Here is a 24,450-nt window from a genome sequence, read left to right as displayed (position 1 = left end):
TTGCTCAACTTGCGCAGTCACCGGTAAACCCGAAAAACCTACTCCAATGTAGCGCGTTTTTGCCCCAAAGGAGGTATGGGATACCATCGCATTGGACTTCAATGAACCCTATATCAAATTCAGCGGGATTTACATTCTCGTTATTGTCCACTACAGATCCAGGTACATTATAGCTCGACCTGTAAAGTCAACGAACTTTGATCAAACGAAGAAAATATTAGAAGACGTTCGAGAGGGTTTACCTAAATATATCAAAACGAATAACGGTCCCCCTTTCAATGGAGACGAGTATAGACGTTACTGCTCAGATCGAGAAATCACCCCAATCTTCTCTAAACTATTATTTCCACAGCAGAACGGGCTTGTAGAGGGGTGTAAGAAAATGATAAATAAAGCTATGACAAGTTCTGCAATTAATAAAACAAACTACAACGAAGAATTGCAAGCAGCAGTAAACGCCCACAACGCAGCATTTCACAGCGTAACAAAAATGCCTCCATAGGAAGTCTTGACTGGTAGAAAAATCAAGCGCGCCCTCCTATTACTCGATTTTGAGAATGTATCCTTTGATGGAGAACTACTTTCCAAGAGGGATCGGGAAGCGAAACTGGCAGAAAAAGAAGGTGAGGATATCAAACGCGGAGCCCGCCCTTCCAAGGTGAGCCCTGGGGACACCATAATTGTTGTAAGACATTCACGCGGAAAGGGACAATCTCGTTTTTCGCCGAGAAAATGCACGATTGCGGAGAATAACAACGGCACTCTAACACTTCATGACGATGCTGGCCATGTGTTGAAACGTAACATAACGCAAACCAGGAAGGTATCTAACTGGCGTTCGGAAGAGGCTTTAATATGTCCCGAAAATCCGGAAAATAGTCACAATACAGACGCTTGCCAAAGAAACACACGCAAAAGGAAAATTCCGACATATCTCAAAGAATATATACAACAAATAAACTAGCATTAAATAAACAAACATTTTACAACAGCAAAATGTTTTTCATAGCTATACAACCCATCACAAAAAATGTGTCGTTCTAGATTTCTGACAGTCAATTTACAACCACTTGGCATGTTTTCCTCATTAAAATACCTTAACCTCAAATGATTTTTCAGTGCAAAATGTTTTGTTTTCATCGCGACACCATTCGGCAGCGATGCCACAAGTTTTTGTGAAATGTCTGTAGAAGAATAATTAAAATGTCTGTAAAAGTCTGTAGAGGGTTGTGTAAATCCTATTTAAACTAGGTTATTACTTTAAAAGTGGCTTGGAATTAGTAAACTATTGTGAAGGAATCACTCGTATTCGAATCAAATTATTCTAATATAATTTTGTTAAGCAATGTTACTTTTTTAAAAGTCTGTAGATGTCTGATTACGTCTGTAGGAGACCATCAAAAGTCTGTAAAATACAGATATGTCTGTAAATCTGGCATCTCTGCCATTCGGCCACTTTTTATGGGGATAGAATGGCTTCTTTCTACCTGATGGCAACGATGCCAGATGTAGACATGTCTTCATTTTGAAGATATTTGAAAAGTTTTGAAGACAGGTTTTTATTTTTATTTCCAGATATCTGACTAATTCAGGTATGCACCATCTAGCGTAATTTGGGGATACGCACTGAAAGAGAAATGTATTGATAGAAAGAGTTGAGCTCGGATTTGGGTTTGTTTTACCTACCATGTTTTTGGGCAGGACGAAAACTTATGTCGTCAGAATTCTGAACATGAAAAATGTAAACGTAGCAACAGAAACTAATTCTAAATGAAAATATGACCGATGCAGTTTCACATTTCTTATAAAAGAAATGTATAAAATTCGCTCAAACTTTCAAGATTTTTTCCGAGGCCCGGAGGGCCGAGTCTTATATACCAATCGACTCAGCTCGACAATTTGGGACAATGTCTGTGTGTGTATGTAACGGACAAACTCTCATTCGTGTTTCTCAGCAATGGCTGAACCGATCTTATCCAAACCAATTTTAAATGAAAGACCTATCAAACAGTAATAACGTTTTTAATTTTTTTTTTGATTCTAATGTTTAGTTTCCAAGATATGATGTTTGAATGTGTAAAAATTGCGTTTTTTGCAGTTTTCTCAAATTATCTGCCGAAATTGACAACATAGATTAACATTTTATATAATTTTAGGCAGCTTATACGAATACCTTTCGAACAAGCTATAGATTGTTGAAAGCGGACTATTATCAAAATTTAAATATTTAACATTAAATGCGGACGAAAGATTTTTATCATTTCCCATTGCCAGAAATATGACCAAAAACATGTAATCTATTATTAACGCCAAAACGGCTTATTTTAGGTCAATAGTTTCTACGGAGAATATAATACAGGCAATATGCTATTTCTTTTGGTATTGTGATTTTGCTGATTAATCCCCCTATGAGTGAGATATTTTCACAAGTTTTCTTGGAAGTGATTATACCGAAATGATGCCTTCAGCAAATTTGTAGCTCTTACTTTTGCGAATAACTTTACTGAAGACTTCAAATATCTATTTTGAATACTTTAAAAATTATGGTTTGTTGTTTGTGGATTACTCTTTGTCGCCTATTTATTGTTCAATATAGTAATAATCCATTGAAATAAGCCAAACATTATTTCGATAAAACGAATTTTGTATTTCATTTTTCTATCTACAACCGCTAGAAATAATCACCGAACACTTCCAAATTGTCTGGAAGGAACTTGATAACTTATCAGTGCAAAAATGTTCATTTGTACGAACCTTCTGACTGCAATTTTTCTAACTTATAACCATCGGATCGATCTGAAACATATCGGAAAATGAAGGTGTAGAAAATAACTCCAAGCAATGGCGTAGCCAAGTGAAGGTTTTGGGGTTTAACACCATACAACTCCCCCCTCCCCCACAACACAAAAAATTAGATTGAAGTTGAAAATTTATTGATGCTGACTAATTTAATTCAATATTACAATAACAATGATCTGATCCGTAGATTGATAACCTTTTGTTGTAAACATCATGAGGACTTTTGATAAATTGTCGGTCGGAATGATATGTAACTGATCTATTGGTCTTGATTTCACAGTTGTCTAATAGTATCAATATCAAATTCCTGCCTGAAAACATTCCAATAGAAAATTCCTGAGTTCTGTAATCAATCATAATCCTCAGATTTCTTTTCAAATTGAGCTCTAAAAAGCTAAAAAAATAAATTTGAGGGTGCATTGAAAACGCTTTACAAATCGATAACAGTACATCCTGCAAGTTCTACTAGTTCTACAAAATTCTTTCTTACGAGCATTTCTAAAACTTTGTCGAAGACACCAACTTTCTAGCTCGTCAGCATAAAAAATTATGTTTTTTTAATTTGATCGTAGTAAGCCATGCTTAATTTTTCTTTTTATCCGGTTGTGGGGAATATTCTTACGAACAATTCGTCCAAAGATACCCTGTGAATATATTCGATGATTTCCTCTTGTCAATTAAGTTCGCGTTTTTGGGGTTTCCTACCACTATGCAGCGGTGTCTTTTGATGACTCCTTCTCGATAACAAACATTTACCCAATTTGTTGAGCAGAGTCGTTTGGTTCACAAGACTAGGTCCAGGCCTCTGAAAAAATCTTCAAAGTTTGAGGGTTTTTGTACGTTTCTTTTAAAATAAACATTAACAAATCAACCCCCCTCCCCCCCTTGAGAATTTTCTGCGCACGGGCCTGTCTCGACTCTTGAGCATTGCAAGAATCCAGTCCTCTATCGGCATTTCCACTCCTCTTTTTGCCAGGGCCTTGTGAATTGATATGTAGAACGTATTATCAAAAGCACCCTCGATGTCAAGAAAAGCCCAAATTGCTATTTCCTCGAACTCGAGGGTTTTACATTTCCTATAAAAGAAAAGTATAGAATTCGCTCAAACTGTGTCTGTGTATGTAACGGACAAACTCTCATTCGTGTTTCTCAGCAATGGCTGAACCGATCTTATCCAAACCAATTTTAAATGAAAGACCTATCAAACAGTAAGAACGCTTTTAATTTGTTTTTGATTCTGATGTTTAGTTTCCAAGATATGAATGTTTGAATGTATAAAAATGGCGTTTTTTGCAGTTTTTTGAAATTATCTGCCGAAATTGACAACATAGATTAACATTTTATACAGTTTATGCAGCTTATACGAATACCTTTCGAACAAGCTATAGATTGTTGAAATCGGACTATTATCAAAAGAAATATTTAACATTAAATGCGGACGAAAGATTTTTATCATTTCCCATTGCCAGAAATATGACCAAAAACATGTAATCTATTATTAACGCCAAAACGGTTTATTTTAGGTCAATAGTATCTTCGGAGAATTTAATGAAGGCAATATGCCCTTTCTTTTGATATTGTGATTTTGCTGATTAATCCCCCTATGAGTGAGATATTTTCACAAATTTTCTTGGAAGTGATTATATCGAAATGATGCCTTGAGCAAATTTGTAGCTCTTACTTTTGCGAATAACTTTACTGAAGACTTCAAATATCTATTTTGAACACTTTAAAAGTTATGGCTTGTTGTTTGTGGATTACTCTTTGTCGCCTATTTATTGTTCAATATAGTAATAATCCATTGAAATAAGCCAAACATTATTCCGATAAAACGAATTTTATATTTTATTTTTCTATCTACAACCGCTAGAAATAATCACCGAACACTTCCAAGTTGTCTGGAAGGTACTTGATAACTTATCAGTACAAAAATGTTTATTTGTGCGAACCTTCTGACTGCAATTATTCTAACTTATAACCATCGCATCGATCTGAAACATATCGGAAAATGAAAAGCGAAATAAATAACTCCAAGCAACGGCGTAGCCAAGAGAAGGTTTTGGGGCTTAACACCATACAAACCCCTCCCCCCCGCCCCATTAAAAAAAATTGAATTGAAGTTGAAAATTTATTGATTCTGACTGATTCAATTCAATATTACAATAACAATTATCTGATCCGTACATTGATAACCTGTTGTAAACATCATGAGGATTTTTGGTAAATTGTCGGAATGGGGTCCTGATATGTAACTGATCAAGACCAGATTTCACAGTTGTCTAATAGCATCAATATCAAAATCCTGCCTGAAAACATTCCAATAGAAAATTCCAGAGTTCTGTAATCAATCATAATCCTCAGATTTCTTTTCAAATTGAGCTCGCTTTTGTAGAGATGTACTGTAATAAGGGTCTTTATTTAATAGGAAGCGAAGTTAAAATTGATTTAATGTCTATGAAACATAACTGCTCACCAAAAAAATGCATAACATTCAATATTTGCTAAAAACGAGGAGGGCCGAGTGTCATATGCCAATCGACTCAGTTCGTCGAGATCGGAAAATGTCTGTGAGTGAATGTATTTGTGTGTATGTGTGTATGTGGAAGAAATGTGACCTCTGTTTCTCAGAGATGGCTGGAACGATTTGCACAAAGTTAGTCTCAAATGAAAGGTACAACTTTCCCAATCCCCGACTACATACGGTGAACGTGCCATTCAAGCCAATATATTCTGATTCCCATCGGCTGCTATTGAATTTTTTATTGATTGTACTTCCGGTTCCGGAGTTACGAGTTGAAGAGTGCAATCACACAGCAAATTCCCATATAAACTGAAATGAAAAATTTTCAACATTAAATTTGTATTTTTGATGCCAAATGACTTTGAAATGCATAATACATTGAGATTTGATGTAAACTCGAAAAAAATAATGTATGACAAAAATTGACTTTTTTTGACTTTGGTACATTTTTGCCTATCTCATATAGAAAGGTTATGCAATCACTCTAAAAATCGTCCATCATACCGGCCCGGAGTGAGGGGTTGCTACTTTAAAATTAAAACTAGTTAAAAATTTCTTAACAAGTTAAAAATTTTCGGCAGGACCCGGACCTCTCGGATCTTTCTCCATGATCCACCGTTGGTTTCAAGCGATGTTTCAGTATCACATAGTATCTCAAAATCATGGCTGTCGATCCATTGTATGTATGAGCAAATCGTACTGAACATGTATTATACATTTCCACCATTGTATTGCACATAACCAGCCAAGGAATCGTAGTCTGGAAAAATGAGAAAAGCACAATTGCACCACTAGGTGGATTAAAACAGGTTTTTATTTTGGGAATGCGTTCAAAAACAGTAATTTATGGTTAAGATAGCATCATTTTGAAACCGCCAATTTCGGAGGATTAGTATCTTCGATGAGTTTTACAAACGTTAAACAGCGCATCATTTGATAAAATAATTTTGACGGTATATCGTCCAAGAAGTATTTATGGTGAATTTTCTCAGGTTAATATTCATGGCTACAATAAAGTTTCAACAAATTCGCTAAAGACACGAACTCTGTTACTATTTTCTGAAAAATAAATTCCGCATAATTTTAAAACTTCAAAAATTACGCTTTCGGAATTATGCCGTTTGGACAGTAAGATCGTTTTTCACCAAACCCCCACCAAACCGAATTTCTGGCTACGCCGCTGACTTCAAGTAAGTAGAAACATAGTCGTTTTAAACTCGTTCACAAGAAACTTCTTCGAATGCTGATTATCTATTATAATACATTGAAACCCCGATTTTATCAGCCAAATATGAACATTTGTTTGATGGGATCTAGCAGACGAACAAGACTGAATTCAAGTAAATCCTTTCTTGAGCATGTTTTCCTTATCATGAAGATGGAAATATGCAAAAAATAAAAAGTTCATTATAATCAGAAATAGTTATCGGACTACATCAAGGGACGGGAAGAATATTTTAACAGCTTCAGTTTATTATAAAGAAAAAAAATTGCCCGATTTAGTCAATGTCCCCATTTTGTCAGCCTAAAATACACCATGAGACTAATAAAAATGGGTCTTTATTGTATGTATTATTCACTGTGTTTCACATTAATAGGTACATTTCATTTTTGGGAATTTTTAATAACTTGGAACTACAACAATTTTTAGGTAGTTTTCAAGGGGTTATTTTATAGACTTCTTCCAAAATTTGGCGAACCTATTCCAATTCGTATACCAATTAATTGGTATACTTAAGGGTTTATATGTTGCAGATAGAGAAAATACTGAAATTTTCAGCACAATATTACGAAAGCTTATTAAACAAATTTTCCTAATAAGTTTGTGAAAATTATAAACTATTTGAAATTTTTTAATAGTTTTATTTTTGTTTAACCGTGATTTTTTAATAAATAGTAACCATCGCTTCAAAACGTAGTCTATTTTTCATGGCTTGCGGTGAGCACGATCTCTCGAATTGCTGAACTGAAAATTATGGAATAGAAATTAATTTTTAGTATTGTCTTCAGATTTAACTCGCCTCGCAGATAGCTCTGAATTAGACCCGCTGGTGCCCTAAGACGATTTCGCTAGAATTTCAGAGCACTGTGTACCCAGTGCATTAACGCAAGTGACGGAAGGTTATCGAAAAGTTTCGTGAAAATGAAAATTCCAATGATGATGATGATTTTCGTATTCGAGAGGTTTTTATTCGTTCTTTGGCATTAGGATTAGCGATAATAATTCAAATCAAGGATACTACTGGGAAGTCACCTTTAGAAAAAGTCGATGTCGAAGTAAAATTTGGAACTATGCACGCATGCACTTCAGAGATAGCGTGATATCAGGAGCTGCGATTTCATTTCAACGCTTTTTTGTGAAAAGGGCGATATTTACAAATGTAAACATAAGGCTTTTTTCATACATGCGAATGAGGGCTTTGAAACGTAACAAATTAACCTAAAAATTTGGATTCTAAGATATTGCTTTCTTAAACTACAGCAAAAAATACAACGGCGAAACTGTATTTTTATTTATTTAAAGTTTCGCCCTCCACGCTCCATGCAAACAAACAGGGCGATACTTTTTTGGCTAGCTGTTTAGAGGCGAAACTGTTTTTTTTGTATTTTTTAGGATTATCAAGCTGATACCAGCTGTAAGTAGTAACAATGATCGCTATTGAAAAAACCCGGACAAAATCGGTGGTGTAAAACTGTAGTTATTGCAAAAAAAACGCAAGGGCGATACTTCAATGCTGATAGGTGGGACTGAAAAAATAAACAATCGCCAAGGGGGCGATACTATCATTTTGTCAATTTCAATAGCAAAAACAAATTTTAATTTAATAATTTCAAATACTTTATGAAGTTTTGGATTTCGATCACTGAATCATACAATCTAGGATGTAAAAAACACAATAGTTCTTAAATAGGAAATAAAACCAAGTCTGGAAATATTCACTGTTGATTTTCTTTTAATGGTGTCACTGCTAGTATAACCATCTATCTAGCACTGATGTTGTTCTATGCTGATTTGAGCGATTCTCTGAGTCCTGCCACTATCCCATGTAGTATGTGTTATCAAAAACATCGCGAAGCATCAAGTTCTAAATATTCTCAAACGATATAATATCCGAAGAGAGTGATAAGAGTTATAAGAAATGTCTCATCACACTGTTAGGTGGATTAAAAGCGTTTTTCAAATTATATTGGACACAGCTTATAGATTTTGTTTCTTAGTAACAGTATGTTTTATCATATTAGAATAACTTAAATGTAAAAAATTAAGCAGCGATAGGTTGAATACAGATTATATTCGGATTTCTTTTAAAATCATTAACAAGTATATGAAAATTCGAAAAATTAAATGATTATTATGTTTCTCTATTTCGGGGGAATATGTAAAGCTCGAACATTCTGATAAAGGGTTTTCCTAATAATCACATTGCTAAGCATGCGTTAACAAAATAAATCTAGTTGCGTCCTTCTCAAATGGTAAAAATCGTAGTTTTAATTCACTTTTTGATGCAGACTTTATCAATTATTTTTTGAATTGCTATTGCTGTAATACCGCGCGGTAAAAGCTCATTTCCCGCACCACATCCGCGGGAAAAAGCATCTCACCGCACTGCTGGTTTTACGGTGCGGGTGCGGTAAACACTACGCAGTTGCGGTAATTACCGCAACCGCGACGAATCCTACATAGGAATCATCCACAAACAACCAATAATAATGTTGGAGGTATTAAAGATAAAGACTTTGTATCAGCAGCAAAGCTGTTGGCGAAAGTTTACTCTACAACTTTTAATATATGCACTTGCAAGAAAATTTACCAACCTAATATTTCACTTTTAGGTAGATTAATCATTAATCAATTATTAGACAACGTAAATATTTGATCTGTATTTTTATTCATAAGCTCCACAAAGTTTACAATTGTGCAAAAGTGTAATCGAAATTATTTTGACCACAAAAACTACATTTTCGTACTATATTGTCGAAATTGTTTAAATACTTCTTATTATACAGAAATATTAGTTCGGATCATTTTATAGATATTAGTTCGGATATTAATTCCCCTGCATGTGAGAAGTTTGCTGTTGTTTGCTTATGTTTACAATTTGTTTTGAATGATACCGAAATATCTCGAAAAGGGGTTTGTCCTAATCTTGAATTTTTATAAGAGCGCTTCTTAAAAAAGTTGGCTAACAATATTTTCTCTGATTGATCGAAAATTTCGTTTCGGCGCTATGTATTATATATTTCATGGGCATCGTATGGCCAAAATTGCTTAAAAAATCGAAACATTCAAGATATCATCTTAAAAGTTGGTTTGGCTAATCCCATTAATTAAATATCAGTTACGAGATCGCAATCTTTTTTTGCTACTTTTTAAATATCCAATCTAAAAACATGCACATCACATGATTCCTTTTTCAGAAGAGTTCCTGGAAAACGCCTGTGCAGCTTTAAAAATTTATATTTTTGCAGATGAAAATTTTATTTTTTTTATTTTCAATAAAATGACTTTAGTTTAAGGATGTTATTCACTAGATTACCGTTCTGGAGATTGAATACGATATTTCTCCATGGGGTGCTCTCTCCCCACATACAAAAAAATTGACCAATTTAATAATAATTTTTAAAAGTGCTCCAAACGTGTGTAAACAAACATATTGTTAAATATTCCGCTGTAGTGCGCAATTTTCTAAAAAATCTCTCATGCGTATACCAGTAATTGCACAAATTTTTGCGGTGGAGACAAAGGACATCCAGATGAATATGCCAAACACGATTTTTTAAATGCCTGACATGACTCTTTATAAGAGAACATATCAACACATAACAAGCAAATAGTCATCGGACTAAATGCCCTAATCGTCAATCTTCATTCTATTCTGTATCTACTATGTGATGTGCCGACGGGAAAAAAGATCACATCGACATAAAGAAAGAAAATTGCAGGTCAATTTCAAGCTAGGTACATCGAGATAGAGAAAATATCGAGATGCGGAGGTTTTTTCACAAGCAATCTAAAGGGACTTACGAAGTATTCGAGATAGGGAGAAATATCGAGACAGATAATAGCGACATAGAGAGAGTTAACTATAGTATATAAAAATTAATAGAATAAACTAAATTGACTCAAACTAACAAATTAAATGAAATAAATAAAAAAATGACTGAACATGAAATAAATAAAATTAAAGAACTGGACAAAACGAACAAAATAAATCAAATGAATCAAATGAATTTAATGAATGAAATAAATCAAATGAATCAAATGAATGGAACGAATAAAATGAATGAAATGCATAAAATAAAAAAATAAACGAAATGAACAAATAAAACGAACGAATCAAGTAAGCAAAACGAATAGAATTGATAAAATGAATGAAAAGAAGAAAATGAGCAGAATAAAATAAATTGATTAAAATGAATAATTAAACGTTGTTAAAAGTCTATGAATTAATAAAAAAATTAATTGTGTCACATAAATAATTTTGATGAAGTAAATGAAACTGAAAAAATTAATAAACTGAATAAAATATATATGGAAAAAATGAATAGAATGCATAGAATGAAAAAAGTTATTGAAATAATTTAAATGATTGATGAGTAAAATGCACGAAAGAAATAAACTGATCAAAGTGAATCCAGAAAATGAAACGAATAAAATTGATAGAATGAAGAAAGTGAAAAAAATACCATTTAGAATTAAATTTAAAAAAAACCTGTTTTAATCCACCTAGAGGTGCAATTGTGCCTTTCTCATTTCTCCAAACTATGATTTAATAGCTGATTCGTACAATATAACATTATGGAAATGTCTTTCATTCTTATTACACTTGGTAAGTATATATAAGAGCACCTTTTTGCATTCATTGCGGTATCGGTTTGAATCGGAGTGTTGTATGTGATCGCACTCCACAACCCGTAACTCCGGAGCCGGAAGTTGGATGGAGATGGAATTTAATATCAGAGTTCGCGGACCCAACACCTTTCATTTGAGACTAAGTTGATCATTGAGTTATTCTGAATTTGGATGCTTCTGGATCCATCGATGGTGGCCAGTGTAGCCAAAGAGACTTTGAATGACTGTTGGTGACCTAGATCTACAAATTGAACAGTTGTGTTTACATTTTGGAAAAAATTTCACCTTTTTACATTCATAGCATAATTCGTTAGAATTGGGATTTGCTGCGTGATTGTACGTATCACCCTGTAATTCAGGAACCAGGACTCGGATCCACACAAAATTCAACAGCAGCTGATGGACCTTTCATTTAAATTCAAGTTTGTCAAAATCGGTTCAGAAAATTCCAAGAAACCGATGTGGACAAATCAACAAATTTTGTTTTGTAACCATACTCTTCAACTCGTAATCCGGAACAAGATGTCGGTTGAAAATGAAATTCAGTAGCAACCTATGGGAATATTATACCTTTGATTTGAATCTTAGTTTTTAAAAATCGGTTCAGCTATCTCCGAGAAACCGATGTGGACATTTTGTTAACAAATCCGCACATACACACACATACATACATACATACATACATACATACATACATACATAGATACATACTTACATACATACATACATACATACATACATACATACATACATACATACATACATACATACATACATACATACATACATACATACATACATACATACATACATACATACATACATGCATACATACATACAGGAGGAATCAGGTTCTGGGCAAGAGCAGTGGTTTTTAGCGGGTCGGGCGATGGTAGCCCAAACCCGTTCCCTGAGACATTGGGGTTTTTGTACATTTTTCCTCACTCAGGGTTTTCCTGAAAATGTTTTTACTGCTCTCTAAAAAAAATACATACATACATACATACATACATACATACATACATACATACATACATACATACATACATACATACATACATACATACATACATACATACATACATACATACATACATACATACATACATACATAAATACATACATACATACATACATACATACATACATACATACATACATACATACATACATACATACAAACATACATACATACATACATACATACATACATACATACATACATACATACATACATACATACATACATACATACATACATACATACATACATACATACATACATACATACATACATACATACATACATTCATACATACATACATACATACATACATACATACATACATACATACATACATACATACATACATACATACATACATACATACATACATACATACATACATACATACATACATACATACATACATACATACATACATACATACATACATACATACATACATAAAACACATACATACACACAGATATTTTGCGATCTCGGCGAACTGAGTCGAATATTGTATTAGAGTCGGCCTTCCGGGCATCTGTTAGAAAGTCGGTTTTTGGAGCAATTGCATAACCTTTCTATACGAGAAAGGCAAAAGAATAATATTTAATTAGCTTAATCAGCATGAGTTCAATGTTATCTTCATGTGATTATATTTTGAAATGTTGGTGGAATGGGTTTGAAAGTGGAGGGAATGGGGGGTTAGTAGAGTGGGAGTGGAGGATGCGTCAGAAATCCTTAATCTTATTTCGGTATACGGGGTGGGTGAAGGTAATGCGGGCGTGAGGGTGGTCCAAAGGGAGGGGAGTGATGAAGGAGGGAGGTGTAAGGGCAAGGCGGATGTGGGGTGAGGGGCGGCGACGCAATACTGCATATTTTGCCTTCCATTTGAGACTTGGTTTGAGAAAATCGGTTCAGTCATCACCGAAGAACCGATGTGACTTTTTATTGTGGAATATGCCCGGAATTCCGGAATCGTCGATAGTGGACAATATATTCAAAGAATGTTTGATTGGCAATCAGTGATCTAGATCTGCGATTAGAAGTAATTTGGTGACCATTTCAATAGCTTTTAGCATCTGAGGTATTACGATTGTACCGATTTATATGGAAAATTCCAGTGTATCCTTACAAACACCCCTGTAACTCCGGATGCAAGAGTCAGAACCGAATGAAATTCAGCAGCAGTCAACGGTTCTACTGTATCTTTCATTTGAAATCAAGTTTTTAAAAATCGGTAGAGAGTTCGTTGGGGAATGGGTGTGATATTAGCTTAGGAACTTGGTGGGTTCCCGGTACATGAAGCGTCATAGGTGGCCAACGTGGTCAAAGCTGCTTTGATTGATCATAAGTGATCCAGACCCGCAAACAAGAGTAATGTTACATCAATTTTAATATGTTTTACATCATTTTAACATCATGGTGGTACCAGTTTATATGGGAATTTGCTGTGTGACCGCACTCTTCAACCCGTAACTCCGGAACCGGAAGTCGGATCAACTAAAAATTCAATAGCAGCTTATGGGAGCGTTATACCTTTCAGATGAAACTAAGTTTGCGAAAATCGGTGGAGCCATTACTGAGATAATTACGACATTTTGTACATACATACATACACACATACAAACACACACACACATATATTCAGACATTGTCTCAATTTGTCGATGGGACAACCATGTTTTGGTATTTTTCCAATATTTTCTAAACAATCCTGGCAATCTTATTAGTGCATTGTGATTATGTGGTGATACAGAATACAATCCAACAGATAACTCATTTTTGACAAAAATCCATTTGGGACTGTTATGCTTTTATGGGCAGTAAAACAACAAGAAGATCCTAGTGATCAACGCTGCGAAAGGCATAATTGCATCACTAGCAGATTAAAACAGGTTTATTAAAATGAAATGCGCCTCTCCATATCGTTAATTTCCTTTGCACTGAATTTTGGTTAAATCACAACAAATATAACTTGCTATTATGCATATATACCTGTATATAGTTACTGGATTCGAATCCTCACTAATATTGTCGTTATTATTGTTATTGTCATTTCCAGTCGCTGCAGCAATATTACATAATACAATCGACATCCTGTAAATCTAAATCAAAGCACCCAGTTGAAGATGAACGTTTGAATTAATTTTGATTTTGTTTTTGTTCTCAGCCGTTTCCTCTTTACAATGCTAATTAATTGTTATTGCTTGAACTTCCACATTCATATGTAGAGATTTTCTTAGGCTTTATGTACACGTATCTTAAACACATATCAGTTATTCAAAAATAATGTCTATTATCGTACTTGATTCACTTTTTATTTAAGGACACACAATATCAACAGATAATGCTAATGTTTAAAAAAATATGGATTGCATTTATCACGATAGGTTTTAACTGCAACAAAGGCCTATGAATGTGAGAATCGAGACGGAATCGTTATTGGTGATCCATACATACATATAATGCATCATTGTGTTTTTATTCACAATTGCCGACAATCATGCGCTCCTGCATCAAAAGTTTCAGAGTAAAACTTAGTGAAATTTATGAGCAAGACAAAGTAATAATAAGCCTTAAGGCAAGATAGTTTTACTTAATTAAACATAATCAGTACTCCTATGGAATTTAAATCATTCGCTTTTTGGGTATTTATTTTTCATTATGGCCACGTGTGTAAATTTCGTGAATCAATACACTTTATAATAATCGTGTTCTAATGGAAAACGCACAAGATAACATTAATAATTACCTAATAATCTACCGAAACATTGAATTAGCGTTTCAATTCAATTGTCACGTTCATTTTGAAATGTAGACAACAAAAAAATAAAATTCTTTTTGAGAACATTTTAAATGCAGTAAATGTGTGTATGTCCTGGAATTAATATAATCACTACTAACATTGCCGTGTTATTCGATTTTCACAATGCTAGTGTAATTCAGGCGATTCTTAACTGCATTAAATTATTGTGAAGTGACATGGAAAACTATCGATTAACATCCATAAGTCGACACTAACTGATCCTGATCGATATTTGTGCACAACACTTGTTATAACAAATTTACTTATTTCAGCATAATTAAGCTCGAAAATTGTTTTGTATTTAGGTATTATTTAAACACACAATTAACGAACCACAGCGCGAGGGCGGATTGCTTTTTCGAATTATTTTATCACAAACTTGCGTCTTATTCACTAGCACATCAAAACGAAAATTAAGATAAAGAAAAATTCACTGGGATCTTCATAGTTTTACATAACACTCTGAACCACAGAACTGCCAAAACCGCTATGGTGCGGCTCAGCAAATAAAAATCGGTTTTCCTGACTTTTCCTTCTCTCACAATACCAGGGAAATTGGTACTAGGGTGAATCACCTACTTTGATCTTGTTAGGGAGGATGCCGCACTATTTCGTAAATTACCTGACCTACAAAAGATAGAATGCAACTTTCCTTCTCTAGTCAGCAACAGCGCAATACCACGAGTTTCTTGAAACTTGAGAAAAGAAAATTCGTATTGAGCGTCTCGGTTTTCACATTATTATTTGAGCCAATATACTGAAAAAAGATAGCAGACACTGCCTTAACCAATGTTTTCAATTTGGCTGTGACAAATGAAACAGTGCGGAAATAGGTGCAACATCTAATCTCTTATTTCATATCCAAAATGTTGCTCTTAGTATCTCACTCTCTCACTAAAATGAATACAGAGCAAAAGAGCGGAAACAACGAATCGTGCTGGACGTACCATCTATGTATTTTCATTCGTTATCCTGGTAGCGATTTTTCTCTTGCGTCATCGTTACCTAAAGCTCATATTTTATGTTGCGATGTCAGTGTTTATGTATATTATAAAATGTGCACAGAGAAGACCATCAAAAGATATAATATTAAATACTGACATCCAGTGGTGCAAATTTTCATTTTCAAATGCCAACTTTCAGTTCAATCCACCTCAACCATTATTCAAAATCAAAGCCTCCCTTTCAACTTTCAAGTTGTCGGAATTTTCAAGGCTAAACTGTGCGTCTACATTTCAAATCGATGCTTTTTCATTCACCAACAAAATTGTCATCTGCTCTGTAGAGGCCAGTTTAGGTCAAATGTTAACATGTTTTGCATTTTCAAGATTACATGAACAGTAAGAAGTATGTTCAGAGTTGTAATGCTTGAAAAACTTAGTTAATACCCCAGTAAAGAGATATTCACAGAGTAATGAAATTTAAAATGAATGGAAAATGTTTGATCACCTCGTTTGAATGATTGATGCAAACGAATACATGCGAATTGAACACAGTAGGGCATGATTTGAGGTTTGTTCCTCCTTCAAATTCAAAACAAGCAGTTGAAAATTTGCAGCTTTGCTGACATCCTGGTAAATTCAGTTAAATATATATGAAATATAATATATATGAAATATAATCTAAAATAAACCAGCAAGCAGTCGCGTATTTGGCTGGTTTGGATCAACCACTCATCAACGTGTCTCTGTCTTTATCGGTCCTTATAAAGATATGTATAAGGAAAGAAAATGGTATTCGCTTTAGAGAAATTCCGTAAAAAAGTTTTTCCCAATTTTGCTTAGTCCCGAAGACAAAGTTGATTGCGCTATTTTTTGTAATACCTCTCCCAAACAAGCAGTGATGAACCATCGAGGACAATAAATTAAAAATTCAATACAAACATATCCAAAGGCCTAACATATTTTACAAACCAACTTTTCTCTTAATTTGCTATAATTTCAGCGCAAAAAGTTTGTGCAATTGCTACTACGAAGGGCAACGATGTGGTTAGACGTAATAAATAAATAAAAAATCCGTACTGAGGTGAAATAGCGCCCTTTTGAATGCTTAATGTTGAATAAGTTTATTGCGGTAATTGGTCGACAGAACAAATGATTAAATAGTGCTTTATTATGGCCTTAGATAGGATAGATGAGCCCTTATTCATCTCATTAGTCAGGATGACGCACTATTTCATTGATAGCTCGGCTTGCAGTGATTGGATTGCGGTTAAATAGGTATCATCATCTTTGCTTCACGGTGTGTGTATAAAATGACCTTATTACAAAAAATAAGCATCGCTGAATCTTTCGCTATTCGATAGCAGATCTTTTTAACTTTAATTTAAGACTTGTTTGAAAATAATCCACCGAGGGTCGACGAACATTTTTATTTTTCAATTCAATTTGGCGAACTATCGCCAAAAGAAAAGGGGGCCAAAATAATCAATCACGCCATATGTATTAGATAACATATATAATGGTTTTAATTTGAGTATATATTCCTTGTTTTGACGTGAGTCTTTGTTTTTTTTCCTTTTTCAGAGGTTTTTAGGAACGTGTCTACTGGAACACAGAAAGAGAAAGAATGACCGGAACGCACAGTGGTCCCAAAGAGCAAAAAAGGGGTTTTTCAGATTGCGTCAAAACGGTTGATTTTAGCAATATGGTGTCTTCAAGAAAGTTTCTTGGAGTAGACTCCCCTTCTTTCTGCCTTATATCCGATTAATTCCCCTAATAGTGAGTTACGATTTTTTTCGTTAATGATTCAGTTAGACAAATACTTCTTTCAGCAAAGTTTAGAGAAACTCGTTACAAACATTTTACTTGAAGACTTCAACTCTCTATCTTTTAAGTTTTTAGAGATATGGGGCATTATTGGTTAAAGGCCCCATAAAAACAGTTTTTTCCTCATAAGTTTTCTTCTAGATTTTCTCCAGTATATAAATGTTCTAGAACATTATTTGAACTATTAAACTGCATTACTTTGCCGAAGAGAGAAACTTGCTATCGCTAGTATGTGTGGAGTATTCACGCTTTTTAATTGAAAATAGCTCTTTTTCCAATGGCGATAACTTTTAAACGGGCAAAAACGGGCAAACCACTTTATAAACAAATTAAAGTGCGAGAAAACAACAACAAATGCTGGAAAAATCAGATCTCCCCAAGGCGGAAATACAACAGCTGAAGTTTCTTCATTCTCACCGTTCCGGTCATTCTTTCTCTGTCTGTTTTCCAGTGGACACGTTCCTAAAATTATATTTGAGTGTTTTATTACAAGACTTATCATACATTTACATTAATAAATAAATCTAACCAATCGTGAATGTTATACTGGTCATAGCATCATTAAAGTTATCACTTCTTATTCGAAAAAGTTGTTGATCATGTACAATTCCATAAATATCTCAATAACTACCTTAGAATAAGATGGTAAATTCCACATATAGAAAAATTTTGTAAGATAGAGAGAAATCCTTTTTATTTGAAACCCAAAATGCCTACACTGGTCAAGTTAAGGTTGAGATATTGATCAATTAAAAAAATGTGACAAAGTTTCATGGTTTGAAAGCATTTACTAAAAATGCTATATCTCAGCCTCCCGACCGAATTTTTACAATATTTATTCACGAAAACTTTTGTAATGAATAGTACTTTCCAATACATGCCATTGGTTTAATGAAAAAATATTAATTTGTGAGATTTTTCTTCATAATTGACTAAAAAATATTGTTTTCGCTTTGTTTAATCATTGATCGTTTTGTTCTATCATTGATATAAGCACTTTTTGTGAAAAACTTTTAAATGGAATTTATTCTACAAGGTCTACAGGAAAATAAAAAATATTTAAAGAATAATCGGACTTCGAAAAAAATTACGAAAGCCGCTTATATACGACAATTTTACTCCAAAAAGGCCATTTTTCATAAATCGCATTTGTTGAACCTCTAGATGATTTTTTTAGAAACTTGATTTGTTCTACAAAAGTGCTTAAAATATGCTTATCTTTCATTATAGGGTCGATATAGCACCATGACTTTTCGCACATTGATTTTTTTGTACAGCCTAATATAGTATGTTTCATAAATCATGATAGTTAGATTTGAACTAAAAAAAAATTTGTTCTGGATCCCTCGGTGGATTATTTCCGAATTAGTTTTAAATTAAAGGTAAAAGTTTCTTTCATATAATAATGAACAATTCAGCGATGCTTATTTTTTGTCATAATATTGTTCTATTATACACACCGTGGCTTCATGGTAATCGAGCACTCAGTCGAGATAGAAGTCTTTTGTTGTCGATCCGTACACTATATAGCGACAAATAGTGCTAATCCGCGTTCAAGGTTATTTCACACACTCTACGCCTAGTCGAGGTTTCAGTATTTTTTCCCTTCTTTGTGTTTCTGTTTCTGAGTACCGTTAGCCGGTCAGTGACAAGTGAAGCAGTGTTCTTTTAGTAAGCCGTCTGGATACCGTTACCCACACAAGTTAAGTATTAGTTTACGTTTCCCCTTCTTGGTTGTCTTAATAGCGTGCATTGGGCAATAGGCCCGTGCAAAAATGACTGCCCCTGACAGCGGTTCATCCCAAGGTGAGATGGACGTCGAAACCAAATCGGCTCGCCGGCTCAAAGAATATCCGAGCTCGGCCACCGGGCCATTTGTGATCTTCTTTCGGACCAGAGAAAAAAAAGTGTTTGAATCTGTTGCAGATCGGTATTCGGCCGTGACAGAGATATCGAAAATTCGCCCTGATAAGCTTCGGGTGGTTGTTAACAGTTTGACTCAGACAAACGATATTGCTGGCTGCCGGCCCTTTACGAAGGAGTACAGGGTGTATATTTCAGCTGGTAGGGTTGAAGTCAGTGGGGTCGTTTCCGATTCGAGTCTGAATCGCGAGGACCTGCTAAAATATGGGACTGGCTGTTCCAAAGACCCCATGCTTAAGCCAGTGAAGATACTGGAATGCAAACGTTTGCATTCAGCATCAGTTGCAGCTGACGGCAAGAAAATATACGTCAATTCAGACTCGTATCAGGTGACCTTCGCCGGTTCTGCTCTGCCCAACTACCTCCTCTTTGACAAGGTTCGTCTACCTGTTCGCCTCTTTGTGCCGCGGGTCATGAACTGTACTAATTGCAAACAATAGGGATCTTTAGGGGTGTGCGGGTTAAGGCATATTATGATGCAGATTACAACCGTGAGTTAATATATCAGTCCTTTTCCAATGTTTAGGCCCGAAACTATTGAAAAAAAACCTGTTTTAATCCACCTAGAGGTGCAATTGTGCCTTTCTCATTTCTCCAAACTATGATTTAATAGCTGGTTCGTACAATATAACATTATGGAAATGTCTTTCATTCTTATTACACTTGGTAAGCATATATAAGAGCACATTTTTACATTCATCGCGGTATCGGTTTGAATCGGAGTTTTCTATGTGATCGCACTCCACAACCCGTAACTCCGGAGCCGGAAGTCGGATGGAGATGGAATTTAATATCAGTTTCCGGGGACGCATCACCTTTCATTGGAGACTAAGTTGATCAAATCGGTCTAGCCATTTTCGAGAAACCAATATAACCGTTATTCTGAATTTGGATGCTTCCGGATCTGTCGATGGTGGCCAGTGTGGCCAAAGAGACTTTGAATGACTGTTGGTGACCTAGATCTACAAATTCAAAACAAAAAGTTGTGTTGACAATTTGGAAAAAATTTCACCTTTTTACTAGGGTTCGCAGAACCGACCCATTTTGGCGAGAACCGGTACTACGGTACTGAAGCCCTCAGTACCGGTAGTACCGGTAAAGTACCGGTACTCGATTTTTTTTTTAAATTCGAAAAAAGCTTCAAAATGAAATTGAATGCTCAAACTGATGACCTTATTCTCAAATGATTGATTTGTGCTGATCAAAAAAACATGTTTATTGTTTTTAATTGATTCGGAATGGCATTACTCATTTCAGCAGAAAATATCTTTCGTATGCGGCACCTTCTTTTATTTCGAAATCTAAGCCCCTATGAAATCAATAACTGCTAAGCGGTGCAACTTTTGTCGACTTCAACAGATGGTAAATGTAAGAAACACTATTAATAACAGTAAATCAAAGCGAGAATGGCAGTAAATCCGAGCAGGTTTCCTCTCTTGATTTTCTGTAAATTGCTTTCGACCTGTATACCAAGGCTCTTTGCTTTCCTGTAAACTATGGAGTTTTGCTGAATTTTCCTATCACCAATAATTACAAATCGCCCCATTTGGAGTAGCTCACCAAGTCTAAAATTGTTAGCTGCTAAATCGCTGTTCGTTCTTTGATAAATAAAGGTTTAAGAGCAAACCAAAGACATGACTTAGACCATAGTCTTATTACGTGAAAATTGGAAACCAATCAGAATATCGCTAATAAAAAAAAATCATGGCAAATTTTTTCGTCTCTTACGCTAAATGTTAATATTTTGAAATTTAGTACAAGATCGTTGAAATAATTTCGACAAAATAAAAAGGAATTTAAACATACCGTTCAGTACAACGTGAGCTAGTAATGTTTAACTTACAGAATGTAATTAATATAATTAAAACTCATCTTGCAGACCGATATTTTGAAACAGGTCCCTCTAGAGAGTCCACATATTTTTCATAAAAAAGTTGTATGGTACCGAAAATACCGGTACTGGCTTTTCTTCAGTACCGGTATTACGGTACCAAAAATGGGTTCATATTCCCGGGATTATCGGTACCGGTATTACCGGTACCACAACCCTACTTTCTACATTCATCGCATAATTCGTTAGAATCGAGATTTGCTGCGTGATCGTACGTATCACCCTGTAATTCAGGTACCAGGACTCGGATCCACACAAAATTCAACAGCAGCTGATTGACCTTTCATTTAAAATCAAGTTTGTCAAAATCGGTTCAGAAAATTCGGAGAAACCGATGCGGACAAATCAAAAAATTTTGTTTTATAACCATACTTTTCAACTCGTAATCCGGAACAAGATGTCGGTTGAAAATGAAATTCAATAGCAACCTATGGGAATATTATACCTTTGATTTGAATATTAGTTTGTAAAAATCGGCCATCTCCGAGAAACCGATGTGGACATTTTGTTAACAAATCCGCACATACACACACATACATACATACATACATACATACATACATACATACATACATACATTGACACATACATACATACATACATACATACATACATACATACATACATACATACATACATACATACATACATACATACATACATACATACATACATACATACATACATACATACATACATACATACATACATACATACATACACATACATACATACATACATACTTAACTCCGCTAGCGAATGACGGATCTCAATAGTAGCATGTCTGTAATAACATACGTACATGGAACTATTGAGAACCAGAGCTACAGGTCCAAAGCCCTGGTAAAGGAGGATGGTTGTGATGATCCGGGCCGAGATCACCACGTAAAGCAAGGTAGGGCATAACCCCAATTCCAAGGCGTGAAGCGACCCGTGCCGAGGGATGAGTGATCGAGGGGGTGAAAAAGATGCTCGATCGTTAACGGAGCCTGTGGGGTACCTGGGCAACCCCCACAGTAAGCGTCCCTTACCACGCTAATGCGGAGCTCTGGCGTGGCGGACATTTATTTCTCGCGCGACTCGTGGGATTTGATATGGAGAGCAAAAATAAATATACTAAACAAACGGAGGTGCCAAACCCCTTCGCTAGAGGTGGTTTGGCGAGGTCTCCCCCCGTGGGGAGAGTAGTGGAGCGATGAGTGCTGCATCCGAAAGCACCAGTGACCCCCCAGCAGCGGTAGGCAATAGCCCTACCAATGCATCGGAGGGGACAATATCTGCGATGAGCAAAGTAGCGAAGCAACTCGATTCTATAATCGACTTCGCTAGCGCAAAGCAGAATATAGCCAAAGAGTTGAAGTTGAGCCTCCTGGAGCTCCGGAAAGCTGTTCGTGTCGCAAGACAGGAACAGCAGGCCGATGCTAAGAGGGTGGAATGTCGGGAGAGGCCCGACAGAGAAACCCAGACAGTGGCCTCCAATAGGGAGGAAAGAGAGAAGGTCGATAGAGGTTCACAGACAGTGGCCTTTACCATCTACGGAGCAGCCACGTCGATCGGAGCGGCGACCGAGTTCCCCTCGAAGGGAAAAGGAAAGGGCAATCGCAAGACGGCATCGAACGCGAATCGCCCTAGGAAGTCGCCAGGCGAGGGTGCCAAAACCGACACCACTCGGCGTGCAACCGTCAAGATCAAACGCCGTCTGGGCGAGGTAAGCGAGGGCGAGAGTGACCTCGCTGTGGAGAGCGATGGTACCAGCAACCCGGCACGATCGGGGCAGGGGGGCTCAAACCCCTGGACGCTGGTCACCAAGAAAAAGCCGGCACCGAAACCGGAGGTACCGCGGCCTGCGAAGAAGGTCAAGGACAGAGGCGAAGCCTTGTGGTTAAAAACCGACAAGGACAAATACGCCGATGTCCTTAAATCGATGAAGGCGGCCGAAAGCCTCTCGGCCCTTGGGCAGGATGTGCGTAGCGTAAGACGCACCAACACGGGAGAGATGCTTCTGGTGCTGAAGCGAGGCGCACAATCAAGTGCAGTATACAAGGCCTTGGCCCAAGAGGTCCTTGGTGAGGGCGCCCAAATCAGGTCGCTAGGTGCGGAAACAACTCTCCAGTGCAAGCACTTGGACGAGTTCACGACCGCAGAAGACGTCGTCGCAGCCGTCAAGGAGCACTGCGACGTCACAATCGAGCGGGCCTCTGTGCGATTGAGAGATGGACCCTCTGGCACCCAAGTAGCCTACCTCAGGCTACTGAAGGCGGATGCCAAAAAGGTAACCGAGAAAGGGAAGCTGAAGATCGGCTGGTCGGTATGCCCTATTAGTATACCCCAGCCGCCTTCAGTGGATAGGTGCTATCGGTGCCTTGAATCCGGCCACAAAGCATACGAATGTAAAGGCATAGATAGGAGCAAACTATGTCGCCGCTGCGGCGGGGGTGCACTAAGGCATACAAGTGCCTTATCTGCACCGCTAAGAAGCAAGCCCATAAACATGCTATGGGCGGACCTTCGTGTCCCTTCGGCGAGTTAAATAAGAAGAAGCCGTGAACGTCACACAGCTAAATCTTAACCATTGCGCAGCAGCCCAACAGCTGCTGTGGCAGTCGGTCTCGGAGTCGAGGACAGATGTCGCCCTCTTATCAGACCCTTACAGCATTCCTGCCGGCAACGGCAATTGGGTGTCGGACGGGTCTGGAATGGTGGCAATCTGTACAACGGAACTGTTCCCGGTTCAAGAGGTAATACACCCCTCCGCCGAGGGTGTGGCGATTGCCAAGATCAATGGTGTGTTCTATTGCAGCTGCTACGCCCCACCAAGGTGGCCAATAGAACAGTTCTACCAGATGATCGACAGGCTCTCGTCGGACCTCGTGGGC

At 36.4% G+C, this 24,450-nt stretch overlaps 1 protein-coding gene across 14 annotated transcripts in view; it reads right to left on the bottom strand.

The window, feature by feature from the left end:
* Window positions 1-24,450, bottom strand: part of LOC131689268 (voltage-gated potassium channel subunit beta-2) — a 1,724,569-nt gene that overhangs the window by 772,632 nt on the left and 927,487 nt on the right. The window contains exons 1-2 of one of the 14 annotated variants that reach the window (XM_058974241.1): window positions 14,939-15,524; window positions 14,182-14,291 (exon numbers count right to left, since the gene is read on the bottom strand). The exons of 3 other annotated variants lie outside the window; for them this stretch is intronic. In XM_058974241.1, the coding sequence (XP_058830224.1) occupies window positions 14,182-14,282 (101 nt within the window). In that variant the 5' untranslated portion in view covers window positions 14,283-14,291; window positions 14,939-15,524. Of the gene's footprint in view, window positions 1-14,181; window positions 14,597-14,938; window positions 15,525-24,450 lie in introns of those variants that run through there. 10 more of the 14 variants (XM_058974244.1, XM_058974236.1, XM_058974237.1 and 7 more) reach the window with 10 other exon arrangements.

The sequence above is a fragment of the Topomyia yanbarensis genome, chromosome 3 (assembly GCF_030247195.1).
Source record: "Topomyia yanbarensis strain Yona2022 chromosome 3, ASM3024719v1, whole genome shotgun sequence".
NCBI classification, from domain to species: Eukaryota; Metazoa; Arthropoda; class Insecta; order Diptera; family Culicidae; genus Topomyia; species Topomyia yanbarensis.
The sequence above is the reverse complement of the archived record's forward strand: the minus strand, read 5'-3'. Positions and strand labels throughout refer to the sequence as shown.